Source organism: Leptonychotes weddellii, chromosome 12, assembly GCF_054177405.1.
Source record: "Leptonychotes weddellii isolate Sample4059 chromosome 12, ASM5417740v2, whole genome shotgun sequence".
NCBI lineage: Eukaryota > Metazoa > Chordata > Mammalia > Carnivora > Phocidae > Leptonychotes > Leptonychotes weddellii.
This window is the reverse complement of record NC_138380.1, coordinates 4,576,336-4,595,222: the sequence shown is the minus strand read 5'-3', so window position 1 is coordinate 4,595,222 and position 18,887 is coordinate 4,576,336. Positions and strand designations below refer to the sequence as shown.

Genomic DNA, 18,887 nt, shown 5'->3' with positions numbered 1-18,887 from the left:
TGTAGAACTCATGCTGCTTAATGCACTGTTCTCAGGAAATGAAAGATCAGCATCAGGGAAGGGGAAACACACACAGAATGCTCAAAAAGACAATTATAAATCAGTTTGCAGTTAACAAGTCATTCCCTTACCTTCAATTACATATTCAGGTTCAGGACCCTAAGGCTGTCTCTCTCTCTAGCCTAGAACCCTCTCCTGAAGTCCAATTATAGCTGTGATTATCACCTAGTTACCAAAACCTCTCTACCCAATATTGAGGACAGGGGAGAGAGTGACACTTTTCACTACTTACCCGTATTCTTTTTTAGTTTTACACCATGTGAATGTATTACTCGTCCACAAATCAAATTTAAGAATTTGAGAGAATTAGTGTTAACGTCACAGGCAGTAATAACCTACCTACCTGGCTGCTTCCTCTCTTCTCCTCCCACTAAATACCATTCCTGGCTCCACTCTACCTACCCTCCCCCCTTGCCTGCTAGAGCCTGAAGGCAACCCTAGGCCCACATCTCCAGGTGTCCCCCTCACACTGGGAGGGTCCACGCTGAGGGAGCTACCTAGAGTGGGGAGGTACGGTGTTCCCACTCTTGAGACACACACAGTGTTTCTGTTTGCTTTAGATTTGGGATTTTTTTTTTTTGTACTAACAAGGTTTCCAGATCCCAGATCATAGTAAGTGAGTTAGAAAAAAGCCTGCTTCTGTTGCACAAAGAATTTGTTTCTGATATGCTAAGGTGACTGTTTTTAACTTATTTTCCTGAAGAAACATTTATCAGAAGAGTCAACAGTTAGCAAAAGCAACAACAAAGGGGCATTGTTAGAATATTTCAGGAACATCCCAAGTTCATTTGGCCTTTATAGACTCCTGTGGAATCCACTACGTATTTACATATAATATCATGTGTGACGTTACTTGTTATTTTTATGGGGATGTACCTTCAGACTGCCTCCATCTGGAAACTGCCCAGTTGAAGAAACATCCATCGAAATCGTGGTACAGAACAGTAGTCAAAGGGAAATCCTTCTCAGGCCTTTTTGTTGTTGTTTTGCCAAGTTTTTAAAAGGTTCTATAATCTCATACTTTGGGAATCAATGTGTACTGTCAAGAAATGTTCCAAATTTTGTGAAATGCAGCATTTCCCAGATCTGGGTAAATATGGAATCATTTTTCAGACATCTACTGTCCATAGAAACTAGAATTCTTCACTGTGCTCTGGTTGATGGTAATCTGATCAATTCCTCCCAGATACAGACTATTTCTTCACAAGCCACAAATCACCAAAACTTTAAAATCAAACTCCCTGTTTAACAGTATTTGAACATCAGTTATACATAAGCATCAGAAAGTTTTTCTCCCAACCACACAGACCCAAAAACACACCACTGTGAAGGAAATGTGAGGACTAACTGGTAAAAGACATCCACTCTCAGCCAGAATGACCTCTCACCTGCCTCCTCCAACAGCCCCCTATCTGATCCACGCGCCACAACTCCTGGGCTCAGTAGTCTAGGCACATTACAGCCGAGTGTGCCTTTTAAAAATGAGTAAGACTAAGCCACTATTCACTCAGAAACCTCCAATTACCTCCTAGTCCATCCACAGGAAATGTAAATTCCTTAAGCATGGCCTTATGGTTCTGTGTTACCTATTGAGTCATGCCTTCTCTCTCCTTATACCTATGATCTCGGCATCTCTTGCTGTCCACCTCTGTCCACTGCTGGACACACTGGTCTTCATGACGTTCCTCAAACATGCTAGCTAGGCACACTCCTGCCCACAGCCTGTGCACTTCTTGCTGTCTGGGATGCTCTTCCCTCAGATAATCCAATGGCTCACTCACTCACCTCTTTCACGTCTGTGCTCACATACTGCTTCCAGTTCACTTGATGCCTCACACCACCATAAGCACTGCCAATTCCTCTTACTCCAATGCTAGTTTTTCTACAGCACTTGCCAAACACATTATAATCAACTCATTTATTACATGTTTTTTTTAAGTAATCTTTTCTAACACTAAAAATAAGTTCCATGAGCAGAGATTTTCATCTGCTTTGTTCATTGACATTGCTTCCAACATCCAGCACAGAGTAGGATTCAATACTGTTGAATAATGTGATGGAACAAAAGTATTTTTTACTTTGTTTCTGAGTCAACTGAAAAGAACCAGCCAACCTAAAAGAAACACAAGTCACTGTGGTAATCTTCTTCAGAGATAAGCAAAATTATAACTCGTTGAATTTAATACTACTAAAACTGTTTTGTCATCTCAAGGACTCAGCTAGAAAATCCTTAATATCTACTGCGATCAAGAAAATAGTTATAAAAAGTTAAGTTTATGATAAACACCTATGAATATAAATTTGCACTTGAACATTAATAATGGTTTTCCATGTAGGATTGGATGGATCAAGCTCTACTTCAACTGAGCCATGGCATTTGAGCTCACAGCATCTGAAGTTCATGCTGCCACCTAGCAACCTCGAGTCCAGCCCTCTGAACTTTCCTATCTGTGATCCTCAAAGATATGGTATTCCTGGAGATTTCTATAATGTAAATAAGCCTGTTCTAGAGAATATGTGAAGGAAGAGAATCTAAAAAGTCCAAGGAGACAACTCACTTAGAAAGGCCAAGGGTCATATCAAGGGTTACCTAAGTCAGTAGAACTTACCCTGAGATAAAACATATAAGTATTCTAAAGGCTATTTTATATGATTTAATTCTTGTGAACATATTGAATGGAAAATAAATCAGTATTACCTCGACTATCATCCATTTCTCCATCCCTTGAATGCTCTGATTGGATGTCTGGAGGGGTCTGAAGGACAGCCACGCTATTCTGATTTATAATCTTCAACTTCAACTTTGGTTTTGACCGTTTTCTTCGTGGAACTGTAACTGTGAGGCTCTGTAACTGAGTCATCCCTGATTCAGTCAAACACACACCATCCTGGGTGTACGTCTTGGGTGGATCTAAAATTACAATATCCCAAGGATACACATTAAAACTCTCACCTTAATTTGAATTGATAAGTTGACTGGTGTTCCAAAATACCATGTGAAGGGAATGTGACTATAAAGCGATTGTGAAATGCACAAAAAATTAACAGTACTCAACTGAAACTAAGAAAACTGGTCGAACTTCCTTGGATTATAAGCAGAAAGGTTACAAAGGTCTACCTGGCATTTTTTTCTCACCTATCAAATTAAGGATTTAGAAAGAGAGCACTGAAGCTAAAAGCAATGCTTCAGCTACTCGACTATGAGCCTTTTCCCAGAGCATCTTCTCAGACTAAAAGGTGAGGATCAATTTATATAAGAGAAACGAGAATACTACTGAAGCCCATTTGGAGAGCCAAGTATCAATATAATCAGTGACGGGGAGAGGTGATGAATAAGCAGAAATCCTGCAAATTTTTAAATGTACAAAACTGCTATCCACTAGGACAATTTCTGTACTATCCAAATGTTTTTTTATCCAATGATATCAAATAGAATTAGACAAAAGAATGATAATTTAATAAAAGTATCCTATTAATCACCACTCTAGCTGATCCATTACAGAAAAAAACAGTAAGAAATTGAGTTAATTATTTAAAAAATAAAAATAAAAAAGGAAAATCACTGTCTGCTAACCCAGCCTTATTTTCTGCTAAGTGATTACTAAGCACAGTAATATATCAATAAAACCAAAGCAAGCATGGAGTCAACAATTATTTTGAGTGGTTACTTCACTGCTATTTTGCTGAGATTGATAGGAATAGTGTCACACGAAAGCTGGATAAGACAAACATTAGGGCGCCTGGGTGGCTCAGATGGTTAAGCGTCTGCCTTCGGCTCAGGTCATGATCCCGGGGTCCTGGATCAAGTCCCGCATCGGGCTCCCTGCTAGGTGGGGAGCCTGCTTCTCCCTCTGCCTCTGCCTCTCTCTCTCTCTCTCTGACTCTCATGAATAAATAAATAAAACATTTAAAAAAAAAAAAAAGACAAACATTATACGTGTCAATCACAGATATGATTTACAACATTAGGGAACTCGGGCTGAACACTCATATGACAAAGGCGGGTTTCGTGGAACATGTGACAGGTCGGGTGTATAAATAATTCTGCATTTACATGCTCTCTGTAAAGGACAGTCAAGTAAAGTGCTTCAGGTTTTACCTAGCTCTTTCACTTTTGTGACAATCTGTGCTACAAGGGAAGATTCACAGCAGTCTGAGGAAGGCACTGAAATAGAAAAGAAAAAAAAAAAAACTGTGTAATTTTTTTTAGAAAAGGAATATTTAAGGATTTACATATAATTAAATTTTCTATTTCTGTACCCATTTTATGAAAGTAAATACTTAAACACTAAATAGAGTTAAAGGCTGTCTTTAAAAACACCGAGAAGCAGTGGAAGAAACACACATCATGGAGGCAGAAATGGCCAAGATAAGAACCAGCACACTGGATTTCTATACATTCCTAATAACTACAAGATGATGAGTCATGAAGGGAAAATTACATTGTATATCTATAATACATGCTTAATTTATTTTCTTTATGTAAGCCAACGGTTTTAACATATTAAGTTGGGATAAAAAGAGTTAATTTATATATAACTAAAATAACTTATTTTTCACAAAATACTTGTCCAAATAACTGTTTCACAAAAAGAAAAAAAGAGGCAAGCCCACTCACTGGGCATGGACAGCACGGCACAAGGGAGTTATAGGAGCACAGACCCACTGTTGACAGTCTTTTCTTACCATTTGATGTAGGCATATAGGGTCTGCACATGCTACAATCAAAACCAATGTCTGCTACATTTTCCACTTCCTCTTCAGTATTTAAGTTTTGACAAACTGCATGCATCCATCTAAAAAGACCATATTTTGTACATTAAAACAAAACCGCAGCAGGAGTTGACAGCTGCCACACTGAAAGCCCCTGAGGTTCGGACGTGCCTATGTTGCCCATGTTGCTCTTTCTCCTAACCACGCCTACTGACCCACAAAAACTATCAGAGCCGAGAATAAGCAAAGAAAAAGGAATGAGATCAAGTACTAGGAAGGAAGCAAAAGCACATGGAGGATAGGATAACTGTTTTAAGATAATACAGTGAAAATATCAGAGACAGCAAGGAGGCTAGTTGGGGCAAGTATGAAGGAATTCAGAAGTCTGCGAACGGTTTAGCACATACGTGCTCCATGTGATGTGCATCTACTGTGGAGCTGATAGAGCTAATGTATTTGAGGCTGAATGTAACTGGGAATAAAAGGAGTTATCTTGCCTTTGAACAAAGAATTGACAGGCAGAGTCCTGAGAATCCTGTATTACTGATGAAATAATACTATTGCTAATGTTACACGTACATTGCTAACTATTAACAGAGCACAATAATATACCACTGAAACCAAAGAAAACATTCTTGATTTTGAAGCTGCTCACATACTACTGAAAGAGGGTGGGAGCTCGTGTACAGTATCTAGACATTGAGTAGCTAGAGCTTTAAGAAAAAATAGTTTAAGGAAAGTAAAATGTGTGAGATCATTTGTAGAATCTAATGAAAGATTCAAAAACACTGCACAGAAAAATGCATATATGCAGGCAGTAATTCTGCATCTAATTTCAAGGGATTCATAAACGCTTAAAAGCCCCAAGTAAAAAATCTTTGTCTGGAATTGTGGATATAAAACAGGAAACCTGTGTAAGTTTCTAACTGACAGAAAATCTGGAAAGCAAAAAGTCTTGTTTCTTAAATTTGAGATGGAAGGACGTTATTTTCCAATTTCCTTTTGCTATATTTAAAAGAGAAAAGCTTGCAAGAGATAAAAGAATTTAAAAAGTAGCACAATACCTATCACACTGTCTACACTGCAGAATAAGGTCTTCTTCTCGATAGTTCCGATAGCAGACTGGGCAGGAAGACAAGCTTGCACAGGGAGCACACTGTGTGTAATTGTTCTGCCATTCGCATCGCAGACCTGCAGATGTCGCTCCACAGTGTCTGCACCAAACACACCTGAAATCCAACACCCCCCCAACAAGACGCCGTTTTATTTATGTGGTTTATGTAGTTACTAGCATTCAAGGAGCTACAGGAGAACAGAACGGGGGGAAATTATTTGGTGCATATCTGAACATTCTTCTGGGTAGTGGCATGGTATCTCTCCCGCTCAACAGGTTATTGTGCAATGAAGTGGCTGTGGCTAGTGTTTAAGAACAACTGTGGGAACACTGTGCGCCTGAGAGGCTGAGGAGGGGGGAAGTCCTGGAGTACCATTTGCACTTCCAGCCCCCCTTGGGCACGGTCTGCAGAGGAGGCGCGAGGCAGTAGGTGTGGTAGCTTATGTCACAGTCATCACAGAGCAGGAGTCTTCCGGGGTCACTCGCCTTCCCACAGGCCTCACACACAGTGCACTCCAGGCACCTCCAACCTTTGCTGAGAACGACTTTAGTGATCTGTAAAAGAAACCACCGATCCAAGTGATTCACACTGACCCACTCCTCCTTTTGCATGATCACATATGCCATATAAACGAGTAGGTGGGGCTTACGTACCAGGAAGCAGAGGAAAGGCAAGCAAGCAACACGCACTGAGGACCAACCGTGGCCCCACCCTGGCTTGCGAGCACGTACTGTCACTAGTCCCCCGGCTGGACAGAATAACAGAAAGCAGTACACACTTTAATGCCCCTTGTCAGACCACGTTAACTACCTCGTCCTCTGGACTTCATGTCCACTTACAGATGTGATGACTAGATTTTGAAGAAATCGAGTATACCGCCCCTTTCCCGTTAATACAAGTTCTGAAAATGTATTGGCCTAGTTTCCATCTGTGATGTTTCATGAATTCATACTTTTGAAACTTGTGTACATTGCAAAAGGATCTGTATATTAAAATCAATATTTAAAAACCTAAAAAAATTACAGTAAAACATGAATTCCCAAGAAAATACATCCCAAGGACACTTCACGATCTTGGGAGGATTTTAGGCCATGAAGCTGGGACTTCTGAAGTTCATCACCCCTCTGTTGATTCTCCTCTGCCACAGGGTCTAAGTTAGCAGGAAAGTTTGAGAATCTCTATACTTCTGATAAACTCCTCAAAGCAGCCACACCATGTACAATTATGAATTTGGAACCAAAAGAAAACTCTCAAAAAACTAGAATCTATAAGATAGGACAACAAAGTAGTTGTGTTATAATGAAATAGCAAGCAGTTAAAAACACAGAATAAAAATTGAGATCATGAGGAATAAGAAAGTCTAAAAAAAAGAGCTAACTAAAGAACAACTATCAAAATGGCATCAAACTTTCCAACTCTGGATACTAAAATAGAATAATAGTTTCCAATTCTACAGGAATACACTTTTCAAGATACAAATCTTAACCAAGTAAACAAGCAAATTAAGTGTGAAAGCAGAATACCTTTTTGGGATACAAGGACTCAAACTTCAGCTCCCAAATAACTCTTCTAATGAAGTTTGAGACATGAGGAATAAAACAAGGGTGCTACCAAGAACAAGGAAGACATGCGATGCAGGAAACAATGAACCCAACAAAGGACCTCAGCCCAGGGAAGTTGAAGAATGAGAGCTGAGTAACAGACCTAGAAGCTACCAGCACAGATGGGGAGAGAGAAAATGGGATTGTCAGGAGGTGGTAGGACTTTTTCCAGAAAAAGTTACTTGCCAAAACAATTTAATATGATCATGCTTCTATAGTAGGTAAAAAATAAACAACAACAAAAACTAATGAAGAATCATGAATGATTTTTTTCTTTTTGCTACTAAAAATTCCAAGACAAAGCCATAGTAAACTATTTAGGTCTCCAGTGAACACGTACTGAGTCATAACCAACACTGCTTATTAACTAAATGTAGTAAAACAGCTACATTGGGAGGATGCTGGAGAATGGAGGGGGTATATTTTTAAGACCTAAATTGGCATTTATTTATTCATAGCAGAAAGTCAAGAAAATCGAACACAGACACAGCAGAAGCAGCAGCGTATTATTTAGAGCTCTCAAGGTAACTCCAAGAAGGACCTGCAAGGATCAGAAGTGGCTGCCTGGGGGACAGGACTGAAACATGGAGGCAGAGTAGGACAGAGGCCGGCCAATCATCATAAGCCTTTTAAAACTATTTGATTTGTAAGTATGTATATTTATTACTTTGATTAGCCTGATTCTTTTAAATTAGTCACAGATTATCAAGTTATAAATGTTATTTACCGAAATGGAGGAAAGAGCTTAGGACAGAAGGAGCAGGGTGACTTAGAGCAGTAACCAGCAAACTTATTTTTATAAAGGGTCAGATAGTAAATACTCTGAGCTTTGTGGGGCATATGGGCCCTGAACTACACACATGTAACCACTACGGTGTGAAGCCCACAACAGACTACGTCAACACAAGAACACGGCTGTTTCAATAAAATTTCATTTATAAAAACAGGTAGTACGCCAGATTTGGCCTGTGTGGTGCGACTGACCGATCTCTGACTCAGAGGAACAGTAAGATGAAGATAAAGTAGGAGACAGATCCAAGCTATCATGTATCTTCATTCCTACTAAGTTTTCCTATTTCATAGACACCTACCCTGTGGCCCTTTACGGCCAAATTCTCAAGTTACTCAGCAATATTCACTCTTCAACACACCTCAGTCTGGTTACTATGCCTACCACCATTCAAACCCCTCAAGTCAGTCAGTCCAGACCTCCTCCCTCCCAACCCTGGGCTGCTGCCATGCTTGTGTCCCATTCTCTGAGCTCCCTGGAGCACTGCCCCGTCTGGACAGCGCCCCCCTCCCCCCGCCATGGAAAGGCCCTCCCAGTTCCTGGCAGAGTTTGTGGAACTCTAACATCAACTTTTTTTTTTTTTTCTCCCACTGAACTGGTTTAGTCTTTATTTTCAAAAGCTCTTTCAAGAAAGGAATTATCCAGGGTTTCATTCATGGCACCAGGTCTAAAGTTCTGATAGATGTGCTTAATAGTCTGTGAGATTATCTGCTTCAACTACGATGGAGTACCTGGGATGAGACCTTTCTCCCACCACAAAATACTAGCAAACGGGGCAAAATGTATGAAACACTTGTTTCAGATACTGAACAAAAGGCAGTACAGGACTGTGGTTTCTGAGAAGAGAGAATAAGTGAGGTGAGTCCTACAACATCCTGCTGTAGACAGTTTCCGGAATGCTGCCCAGGGAGGGAGAACTCCAGCAGAGTACAATGGGCTCACTGAGTTTAGGACACATGATGGAGTGAGTTCTGGGAGGCTGAGGCAGTTGCAACTGGTAGGACAGAGTTCTGGAAAGGAAGGAGCAATAAAGAGAAAGAGCTCTAGAAACCTACACAGAATTTCCCTCAAGTGTTTGGCCAAACACCAAGCTGCATGTATAGGAGGCCAAACAAGGACACAACTGGGACAAGAACAGCTACTGGGGATTTCTAAGTTGAACAACTAACAGCTCCCACAATGCTGAAGACATTTGAATCTCAACCAGTCAAAGTAAAGAGATACTAGCGAGGGGGGTCACGGGGAGCTAGTGCGGGAAGGATATGGGGAGAATTCAACAGAGAGGTCATAAAGGCCACACCTCATGTCTCAGATTAAACTCGAGCTAGAAAAGCAGTTACCACAGTGTGGTCCAGGAAACCCTAGTGGGTCTGTGAGGTCAAAACTATTTTCATAATGATGTTAAGATGTTATTTGCCTTTTTCACTTTAATCCACTCACAGTGATGTTTTGCAGGGGCTACATGATATATAAAATAGAAAACATCATTGCATGACATCATAACAAACATGCTTGTATATTTAGGTTTTAAAATATTCCCAGTTAATTTAATAAAATGGTAAATATTCAATAGTTATTATTCTCATAAACACAAACTCTATGGGGTCCTTAATAATTTTAGACTGTTAATGGTTCTAAGACCAAAAAGTCTGAGAACAGCCACCTCAAAGTGAAGGTTCTCTAGACCTACCCCAGAAAGCCTAGAGAAGCTTCAAATGGTTCAAATGTCTACAATAACTGCCTGCAAAAACTCCATACTTTTTAAAGGAACAAAATCCAAACTGCCAACAATACCAAAATGTACAACTGCCACAATCAAAGATTACTAAATAAAAAAAAATATATACATCCTTGTAAGGAGGAAGTAAGCTAATACTAGTAATAATAAACTAATAATGAGAAATGTCAGACATGGTAGAATTAACAACAAATACAAGGACTTGAAAGAAAAAAAATCTCAATGAAGAAAAAAATTTAAACTACAAGATAACTTAAACTATAAAACTGTGATTAAAAAATACAATCATCTCTGAAAAATCCACTGGATGGGTTTAAAAATAGATTAGACACTGCATAATAAAAGTGAGTTTGGAATGCAAACAATGAATCATGGAACACTACATCAAAAACTAATGATGTAATGTATGGTGATTAACATAATTAAATAAATAAATAAATAAATAAATAAATAAATAAATGGTGAGTTTGGGGAGGGGCGCCTGGATGGCTCAGTCAGTTGAGCATCCAGCTCTTGGTTTCAGCTCAGGTCATGATCTCACGGTCTTGATACTGATCTAGCCCCACATCAGGCTCCACGCTCAGGGCACAGTCAGCTTGAGATTCTTTCTCCCTCTCCATCTGCCCTTCCTACTCATGCTCGAGCATGCTCACTCTCTTTCTCTCAAATAAATAAATAAAGCTTTTTTTTTTTTTTAAGTGAATTTGGGGAATGTAACAGAAACTATACAAACTAAAGTAGCAGGAAGAAAAGCAACTGCAGAAAAATCAAAGTGAGAGCAATCTGGGGACAATATCATACAATTTTGTACACATACAACTAAGATTTCAGAAGGAGGGTGTGGGGAACAGAAAAAGAAATATGAAGAAATGGCCAAAATTGCTCCAAAACTGATTTAAAAACACCAACCCACTGATCCAAGAAGCCTAACAGAAAATGTCCTTCATATACAGGTGAGAGTTGAGAAGAATGAACATGGGGAAGAGACCAGGTGAATGAATGGATTTTTATTAAGTTCCGTGGTTGGTGTCAACTTTTTATTATCAGTAGACAGAATGGATCAATTAAACTTCATGCCTTAGCAAATAAAAGTATAAAGTATCTTTTAAAGACATGCATTTTTATTTTTAGTTTTTTGAGACAGCAGGATAACCACTACAATTTAAGACCACAGATTTATAGGAGTTAATTTTTTCAGGTAACATTGAAAGGCAATATTTAAATATTAAATACTTAAATACTGTCACGTATGTCTAATGATACTAACAAACAATAACTAATTATAAGAAATGGAAACAGCATGATACTACTCATATCAAATTTCAATATAGTTTTAACTGATTTAAATTCAAGTATATTTACCTTAATACTGACACAATATGGATGGTAGCACTGACCACACTGAGAACAGGCAAGTAATCTTCCCTCTGCTCCTTGGCCAAAACTGCCACAAACTACACACATATCCTGAAATTAAAAACACATGAACATAATAATTTAGGTTGGAGACTCAGCTAAGAATGTACTAGTTTTATTTTTTAAATTAGCTTCTTAGCTATTATAGCTCTAAAGCTAAATAGTAAATGACTTCAGTGCATACAGGATAAAGCAGAAAGGGGGAAAGAGGAACTCAAGAGTGGAAGACCATAACTGAGCTCAAACCTGGTGCAAGGTGAACTTGTCACTACTAGAAAACAGCACCACTGTGTTGTGCATGGAGTTTTCTTCTTCATCCTTATTCGATGAAATATCTGCAGCAGACACCTATAAAAAGCAAAATACACAGAGTGCACAGTCATACTTTAAACCTGTAGCACACTTAAATGAAAAGCGTGAGAAGATTCATATTCAAAATACAATTTTTGCCAAGGCCCAGAATAACAATTCCAAATTAGATTATTATTATTACCAAGATAATACCATAAAGGTGTAAGTCCTGACACTTTATTACCTAATGGTCTCTTTAGAACTACAAGTCCCATAGATCAGGAGCAGTGAGAAAATATAAACTATCTTTAGTAAGACTTAATTAGCCAGAAATATTAATGAGGAAACAAAAGAAACTGTATTATATTTGTGTATGTGTATATCCTATGTATCTATACATACATATACTCACATAGATATGTATCACTCTGTTTTAGAGACTCTAAAACCTGCAATCTGGCTAGTCAAAACTGAGATGTGCTGTAAGTATAAAATACCTACGAGGTTTTAAAGACTTAAGTATCAAACAAAAAAGAACATAAACATAGCTCATAAATAATTTTGCGTATTTTATACACTACATGTTGAAATAGTAATATTTTGGATATGTCGGGTCAAAAGGTATACATTAAAGTTAAATTACACCTGTTCTTTTCTTTTTTAATGTAGCTACTATAAAGTTTTAAATTGCATATGTGATATACATATATTTCTGTTGGACAGCACTGCTTTAAAATATTATTCTGAATAACTTATCAAAATTTCAGTCTTAGCCAAAAGATTACCAACCACAGATATTCATTTCTGGACATGGCTAAATTTTACCAAATCAACTAAGTACCTACTGGCTTGTTAATAATTATTTCCGGAATGATTATCATGAAAAAAGCTCTAAATTAGTTGCTAAAAAAGAGAGCAGGGAGACCAATGCCAAAATTTTAAAATACGATCCTCTTCCCTTACAATCTAGCCTGGAAGGACAGACATGAAACATAATAGGTTGAGTTCAAAATAAAAAGTAATAGTATTGTTGTTCTTGAGGAATGACTGAAAGAATAACTAAAAAGAAGGAATATATTACAGAAATAATATTTTTCATTGCAAGTAAGTTTAAAAGCAGTTTTAATGGCCAGTACTACTATTATAGAATCAACCATAAAAGCAATTTACAGTCATAATAAGTCTAAAGACTACAAGGGGAAACTGTAAGCAACCTACATAGTCATCACTAGGGAGTTACTAAAACCATGGTAAATCCAAACTGGAAAATTATGCAGCATTTAAAAAGCAGTGGTAGAAATTTGTTTTGATTTCCATCAAAAAAAAAAAAAAATCACCAAGCCACTTAGCTGAGTAGAAAAATAAGCTGCAGAATCATATGTGAGGTAGAACACTACGGTACAAAAATATGCAAAGCAATTATACGTAGTCTACTGGCACATATAACAAGTTGAATAATAAGAAATTGCTGTTTTTCCAGGTCAAAAATGGTTGAAGGTTGGCAACTTCATATGGATCAGCCTAATATGTAAAGACACCAAACTGGTAAAAGGAAGAAAAATCAAGATTCAAGAGGCAGCAGCGGTACTGTTGATCTAACAGTTGATCTAATATTGTATTTTTTTTTTTTTAGGAAATATATTCAAAAATGTTCATCTTGGGGTACACAGGTGGCTCAGTAGGTTGAGGGTCTGACTCTTGATTTCAGCTCGGTCATGATCTCAGGGTTGTGAGATCAAGCCCCACAATGGGCTCTGCATCGGGCATGGAACCCACTTAAGATTCTCTCTCTCCCTTTGCCCCTCCTTCCGTGTCTCTCTCCCTCACTCTCTTAACAAAATAAAATTTAAAAAAATGTGTATCTCAAAATTAGCATTTTAAGATTTTAGCAAGTTGAACAAGATGATTCATAAAGTAAAACATCGTTTCATTCATAATAATTAAGTGTCTACCAAAAGTGAAGTTACCAGTAATTCACCCAAAGGACTAAAGATGCACTGAAAACTTATTAAAATATGAAAACTATGACAATAGATAAAATATAGCTAACAAAAATAAAAAGTATCCATTTCTATATCCCCATCTGCAACACAGAAAACAAAACCGGTTTTATAATTGGATGATACCTAGTGAATAGGCTCAAAGAAATGATAAAATCTTATTATTTTCAAAGACAAATTTAGAGAAATCAGAGAACACTTTTATTTGAAATAAAAAACAAGGATGGACTACAGTATTCCCAGTACAAACCAGAAACAAAGTCTGTACAGAAAGCTGCAATATCACCTAGATTCAAAGAGCATATTTCAATTATGAGTGCTAAAAAAATCAAGGGTTTTGAACAGCAACTGTACATGTAAGAAGGAAAACAGTATCAGGTAGCTTAATGACCCACTGTTTTTTTTTATACTTCATTTCATGACCTTTAAACTACGAGATATATAAAACCTACCTCAAAGGTAAGGAAGACAATCTTTGAGAGAGTGTCCTAGTATTGCCTACATACATATTACTCTGATTTATCCTAAAGGTGACAGAAGTCTCTAACCTAAACCTCACAAGTGGGGGATTTCCAAGCAAGGACATAATAAGTAAACAAAAAAAGAAGAGCAAATTAAACTCAAAGTGAGAGGAAGAAAATAGTAAAGATCAGAGTAGATATCAATGAAATGAAAAACAGAAAAAAACAGAGAAAAATTAATAAGAGCAAAGGCTGGCTCAAGATCAATAAAATTGATAAACCTGCAGCAAGACCAATCAGGAAAAAAGAGGAGAAACAAATCACCAACACTGGGAATGAGGAAGGTGACATCACTACATATTCTACAGATATTAAAAGGATAACAGGCCAACAGATTTGTCACCTTACATGAAATGGATAAACTCCTTGAAAGACAAATTCATGTAAGAATAAATAGATAACCTAAATAGCCCTATACCTACCAAGGAAACTGAATATATAGTTAAAAATCCTCCCATGAAGAGGGAAAAAGACAGCCTCTTCAACATATCTTTTTGGGAAAACTAGACAGCAACATGCAAAAGAATGAAACTGGACCACTTTCTTACGCCATACATAAAAATAAATTCAAAATGGATCTAAATGTGACCCCTGAAACCATAAAGATCCTAGAAAAGAGCATAGGTAGTAATTTCTCCGACACCGGCCGTAGCAACATTTTTCTAGATAGGTCCCCTGAGACAAAGGAAACAAAAGCAAAAATAAATGATTGGGACTACATCAAAATAAAAAGCTTCTGCACAGCAAAGGAAACAATCAACAAAACTAAAAAGCAACCTACAGAATGGAAGCAGATATTTGCATATAACATACCCAATAAAGGATTAGTATCCTAAATAAATAAAGAACTGACAGAATTCAACACCAAAAAAACAAATAATCAAATTAAAAAATGGGCAGAGGACATGAACAGACATTTCTCCAAAGACATCCAGATGGCCAACAGATACATGAAAAGATGCTCAACATCACTTATCATCAAGGAAATGCAAATCAAAACTACAATGAGGGATCACTTCACATCTGTCAGAATGGTTAACATCAAAAACACAACAACCAACAGGTGTTGGTAAGGATATAGAAAAAGGAACCCTCTTGCACTGTTGGTAGGAATGCAAACTGGTGCAGCCACTGTGAAAACCAGTATGGAGGTTCCTCAAACAAGTTAAAAATAGAACTACCCCACAATCCAGCAATCGCACTACTGGGTATTTACCCAAACAATACAAAAATACTAATTAAAAGGGATACGTGCACCCCTATGTTTATTGCAGCATTATTTACAATAGTCAAGATATAGGAGCAGCCCCAGTGTCCACTGACTGATGAATGGATAAAGAAGATACACACACACACACAATGGAATAGTGTTCAGGCATAAAAAGGAATGAAATCTTGCCATTTGCAAAGACATGGATGGAGCTAGAGAGTATAATGCTAAGTGAAGTAAGTCAGACAAAGACAACTCCCATATGGTTCCACTCGTATGTGAAATTTAAGAAATAAAACAAATGAGCAAAGGGGGAAAAAAAGAGAGACAAACAAAGTAAGAAACAGACTCTTAACTATAGAAAACAAATTGATGGTTACCAGATGGGAGGGAAGTGGGAGGATGGGTGATATGGGTGATGGATATTAAGGAATGCACTTGTCACGATAAGCACTGGGTGATTAAAATAAAAACTTTTAAAAAATCTTTTCACAAAGAAAACTCCAGGCCAAAATGGCTTCACTAATGATTCTATAAATACTATAAGAAAGAATGTTTCCAATACCACACAACTCTTCCAGAAAATTGAAGAGAAGATTCTATTTCCCAATTCACTCAAGGAAGCCAGCATTATGCCAATACCAAAATCAAAGAAATTAAAAGAAAGTAAAACTATAGACCAACCAATACCCTCATGAACATAGACTTAAGAAGTCTAAAATTTTTAGCCATTTGAATCCAACAATATATGAAAAAGAAAAAAACATCATGACTAAGTGCAGTTTATCGCAAGAACATGGGATGCGTTGGCATACAAAAAAAGCCAATCAATATACTTCATATCAATAAACAAGCCATAAGTGCAGAAAAAGCGTTTGACAAAATCCAACATCTACACCTGATTAAAAGAAAAACATCTCAGCAACTTATGAATAGAAAGGAGCTTCCTCAAACTGATTTAGGATGTCTATTAAAAAAATTAAACAAGGGGCACCTGGGTGGCTTAATGGGTCGACTGACTCTTGATTCTGGCTCAGGTCATGATCTCACAGTCACGAGATCACCCATGCTGGGCTCCGGGCTCAGCAGGGAGTCTGCTTGAGATTCTCTCTCTCCATCTTCCTCTGCCACCCCCCCCACACACTCATGCAACACTCTCTCTTGCGCTCTCTAGAACAAATTAATCTTTAAAAAAATTAAAAATAAAACAAAACTAGAGCTAACACCATATTCAATGACGAAAGACTAAATGTCTTCTCTCCTCAAGATCGAAAAGACAAGGTTATCGTATCACCTCTAACCAACACTGTATGAAGGTTATAGCAAATGCAATAAGGAACAGAAATGAAAACCCTCTAGATTAAAGAGACAGAAAACTTTATTTGCAAACAACATGATCATAAGTGTCATAGTGTAGAAAACTCAATGGGTTCTACAAATAAACAAGTACAAGTAATACAGGAGTTTAGTAAGGCTGTAGGATACAAAAATCAATACACAAAAATGATTATTTCTAGATACTAGCAACAGACAACTATAATTTGAAACTGAGATAACACTGCCATTTACAAGAGCATAAAAAATGTGGAAATAGAGATAAATCTGAGAAATAATGCAAAAGACATTTATATTGTAAACTAAAGAACATCACTGAGACAATTTAAAAAGACCCAAAGAAACAGAGATACACAATGTTTATGGGTTGAAAGACTCTTCACAGTTAAAACATCAACTTCCCCCAAATTGATCTATAGTTTGAATGCAAACCCAATCAAGATCCTAGCAGGCTTATTTGCAGAACTTTACAAGCCAATGGTAAAATTCATATAGAAACATGAAGGATTTAGGATAGCCAAAACAACTTTGAAAAGGTAAAAAAAAAAAAAAAAGGAAAACTAATTGTCTGATTTCAATAGTAGTTATAAAGTAAAAATAGTCAATACAGTATAGTATTGGCCTAAAGATGGAGAAATGGATCAATATAGCATAGAGATTCCAAAATTAGATTCACAAATACATAGATAGCTAATTTTTAAGAATGATACAAAGGCAATTCAGAGAAATGGTGTTCAAACAACTGGATATTCAAAATATGATCTTCAATCTATATTCATATCATACATAAAAATTAGCTCAAATTGGATCATACAGCTAAAAGTAACACCTAAAACCATAAAACTTCTAGAAGAAATCACAGAATATGTTTGTAAATTTGGGTTATGCAATTATTTCTGACACCAAAAGCACAATCATAAAAAAAAAATTAATAAATGGGACTTCATCAAAATTAAAACATTTGCTGTTCCAAACAAGTTCTTTACCATGTCCAGAATACATAAAGAAAATACAAAACTCAGTAAGTTAAAAAACTATTCAAATTTTTTAAAATGTACTAAAGATTTGAAGAGTGACTTTATCAAAGAAATATACAAATAAGCACCTAAAAATGTGCCAACATCATTAGTCATGAGACAAATGCAAATGCAATATTATTAACATACCTGCTACAGTGGCTGAAATGAAGAAGACTAACCACAGCAAGTACAGGTGAGCATATGGAGGAAACAGGAATCTCATGTACTCTTGCAAACATACAATGTCACACCCAACTTAGAAAGCAGACTCCTCTTAAAAAGCTAAGCATACACCTACCATGTTTCCAGTCATTCCACTCCTAGATATTTATTCATGGGAAAACAAAGTATATGTCCACATACAGACTTAAACATAAAAGTTCATAGCAGGCGTTTTTTTGCAGTTTTGTTTTTAACAGCCAAAAAATGGAAGCAACCACAATATCCTTTAATAGGTGAACAGATATACAAATTGTGGCACAAACGAAACAATCCACTAGTCTCCTGAACTTAAAATGACGATTAGACTTTGAAAAACAGGATTTTGATAAAATAATATAAAGTTACCACATGAAATATTTGCCACTGTTTGCCAAATACAGACTTTTTTCAATACACACTTAAAGCCTCATATACATGCCAATGAGCAAATATTTATCAATCTTGAATTAAAATATATCAAAGATAGTCATAAAATCAACATCTTTAGAGTATGTAGTAATCTGCAATATTTCTAGTTTCTTCTGTCAGCTGTATTATAATAAAAAACTTAAAACATCAACTTAAGTTTTTCAAATAAGCTCAATAATATAACAGGAGTTTGCTTTTATAAAAAATAAAGGAGCAAATATATTACATATATACTTTTGGCAATGGTTGCTATAGAAAGATCAGAGTCAAAAAGGAAGGTAAGAAAAGAGAGGATGGGAAACACAAAATATTAAGAAAAGTTTAAAAGTTAAAAAGAAGGCAGAAGTAGAGTAAAATAAAAATTCTGGCTTATTTATGTGACTCTTACAATCTAACAATTTTACAAATGAGATTATCATCATCAGTCAACAAATTAAGGATTATAGCA

The 18,887-nt window shown here is 36.8% G+C and overlaps 1 protein-coding gene across 14 annotated transcripts in view; it reads right to left on the bottom strand.

Annotated features, from left to right (window-relative positions):
- The window catches only part of KMT2C (lysine methyltransferase 2C), a 270,106-nt gene that overhangs the window by 71,830 nt on the left and 179,389 nt on the right, over window positions 1-18,887 (bottom strand). For all 14 annotated transcript variants that reach the window (XM_081799810.1, XM_081799816.1, XM_081799813.1 and 11 more), the window contains 7 exons: window positions 11,680-11,781; window positions 11,380-11,484; window positions 6,261-6,442; window positions 5,838-6,002; window positions 4,747-4,856; window positions 4,160-4,225; window positions 2,759-2,971 (listed from right to left, as the gene is read on the bottom strand). In XM_081799810.1, coding sequence (XP_081655936.1) covers window positions 2,759-2,971; window positions 4,160-4,225; window positions 4,747-4,856; window positions 5,838-6,002; window positions 6,261-6,442; window positions 11,380-11,484; window positions 11,680-11,781 — 943 coding nt within the window. The remainder of the gene's footprint in view (window positions 1-2,758; window positions 2,972-4,159; window positions 4,226-4,746; window positions 4,857-5,837; window positions 6,003-6,260; window positions 6,443-11,379; window positions 11,485-11,679; window positions 11,782-18,887) is intronic.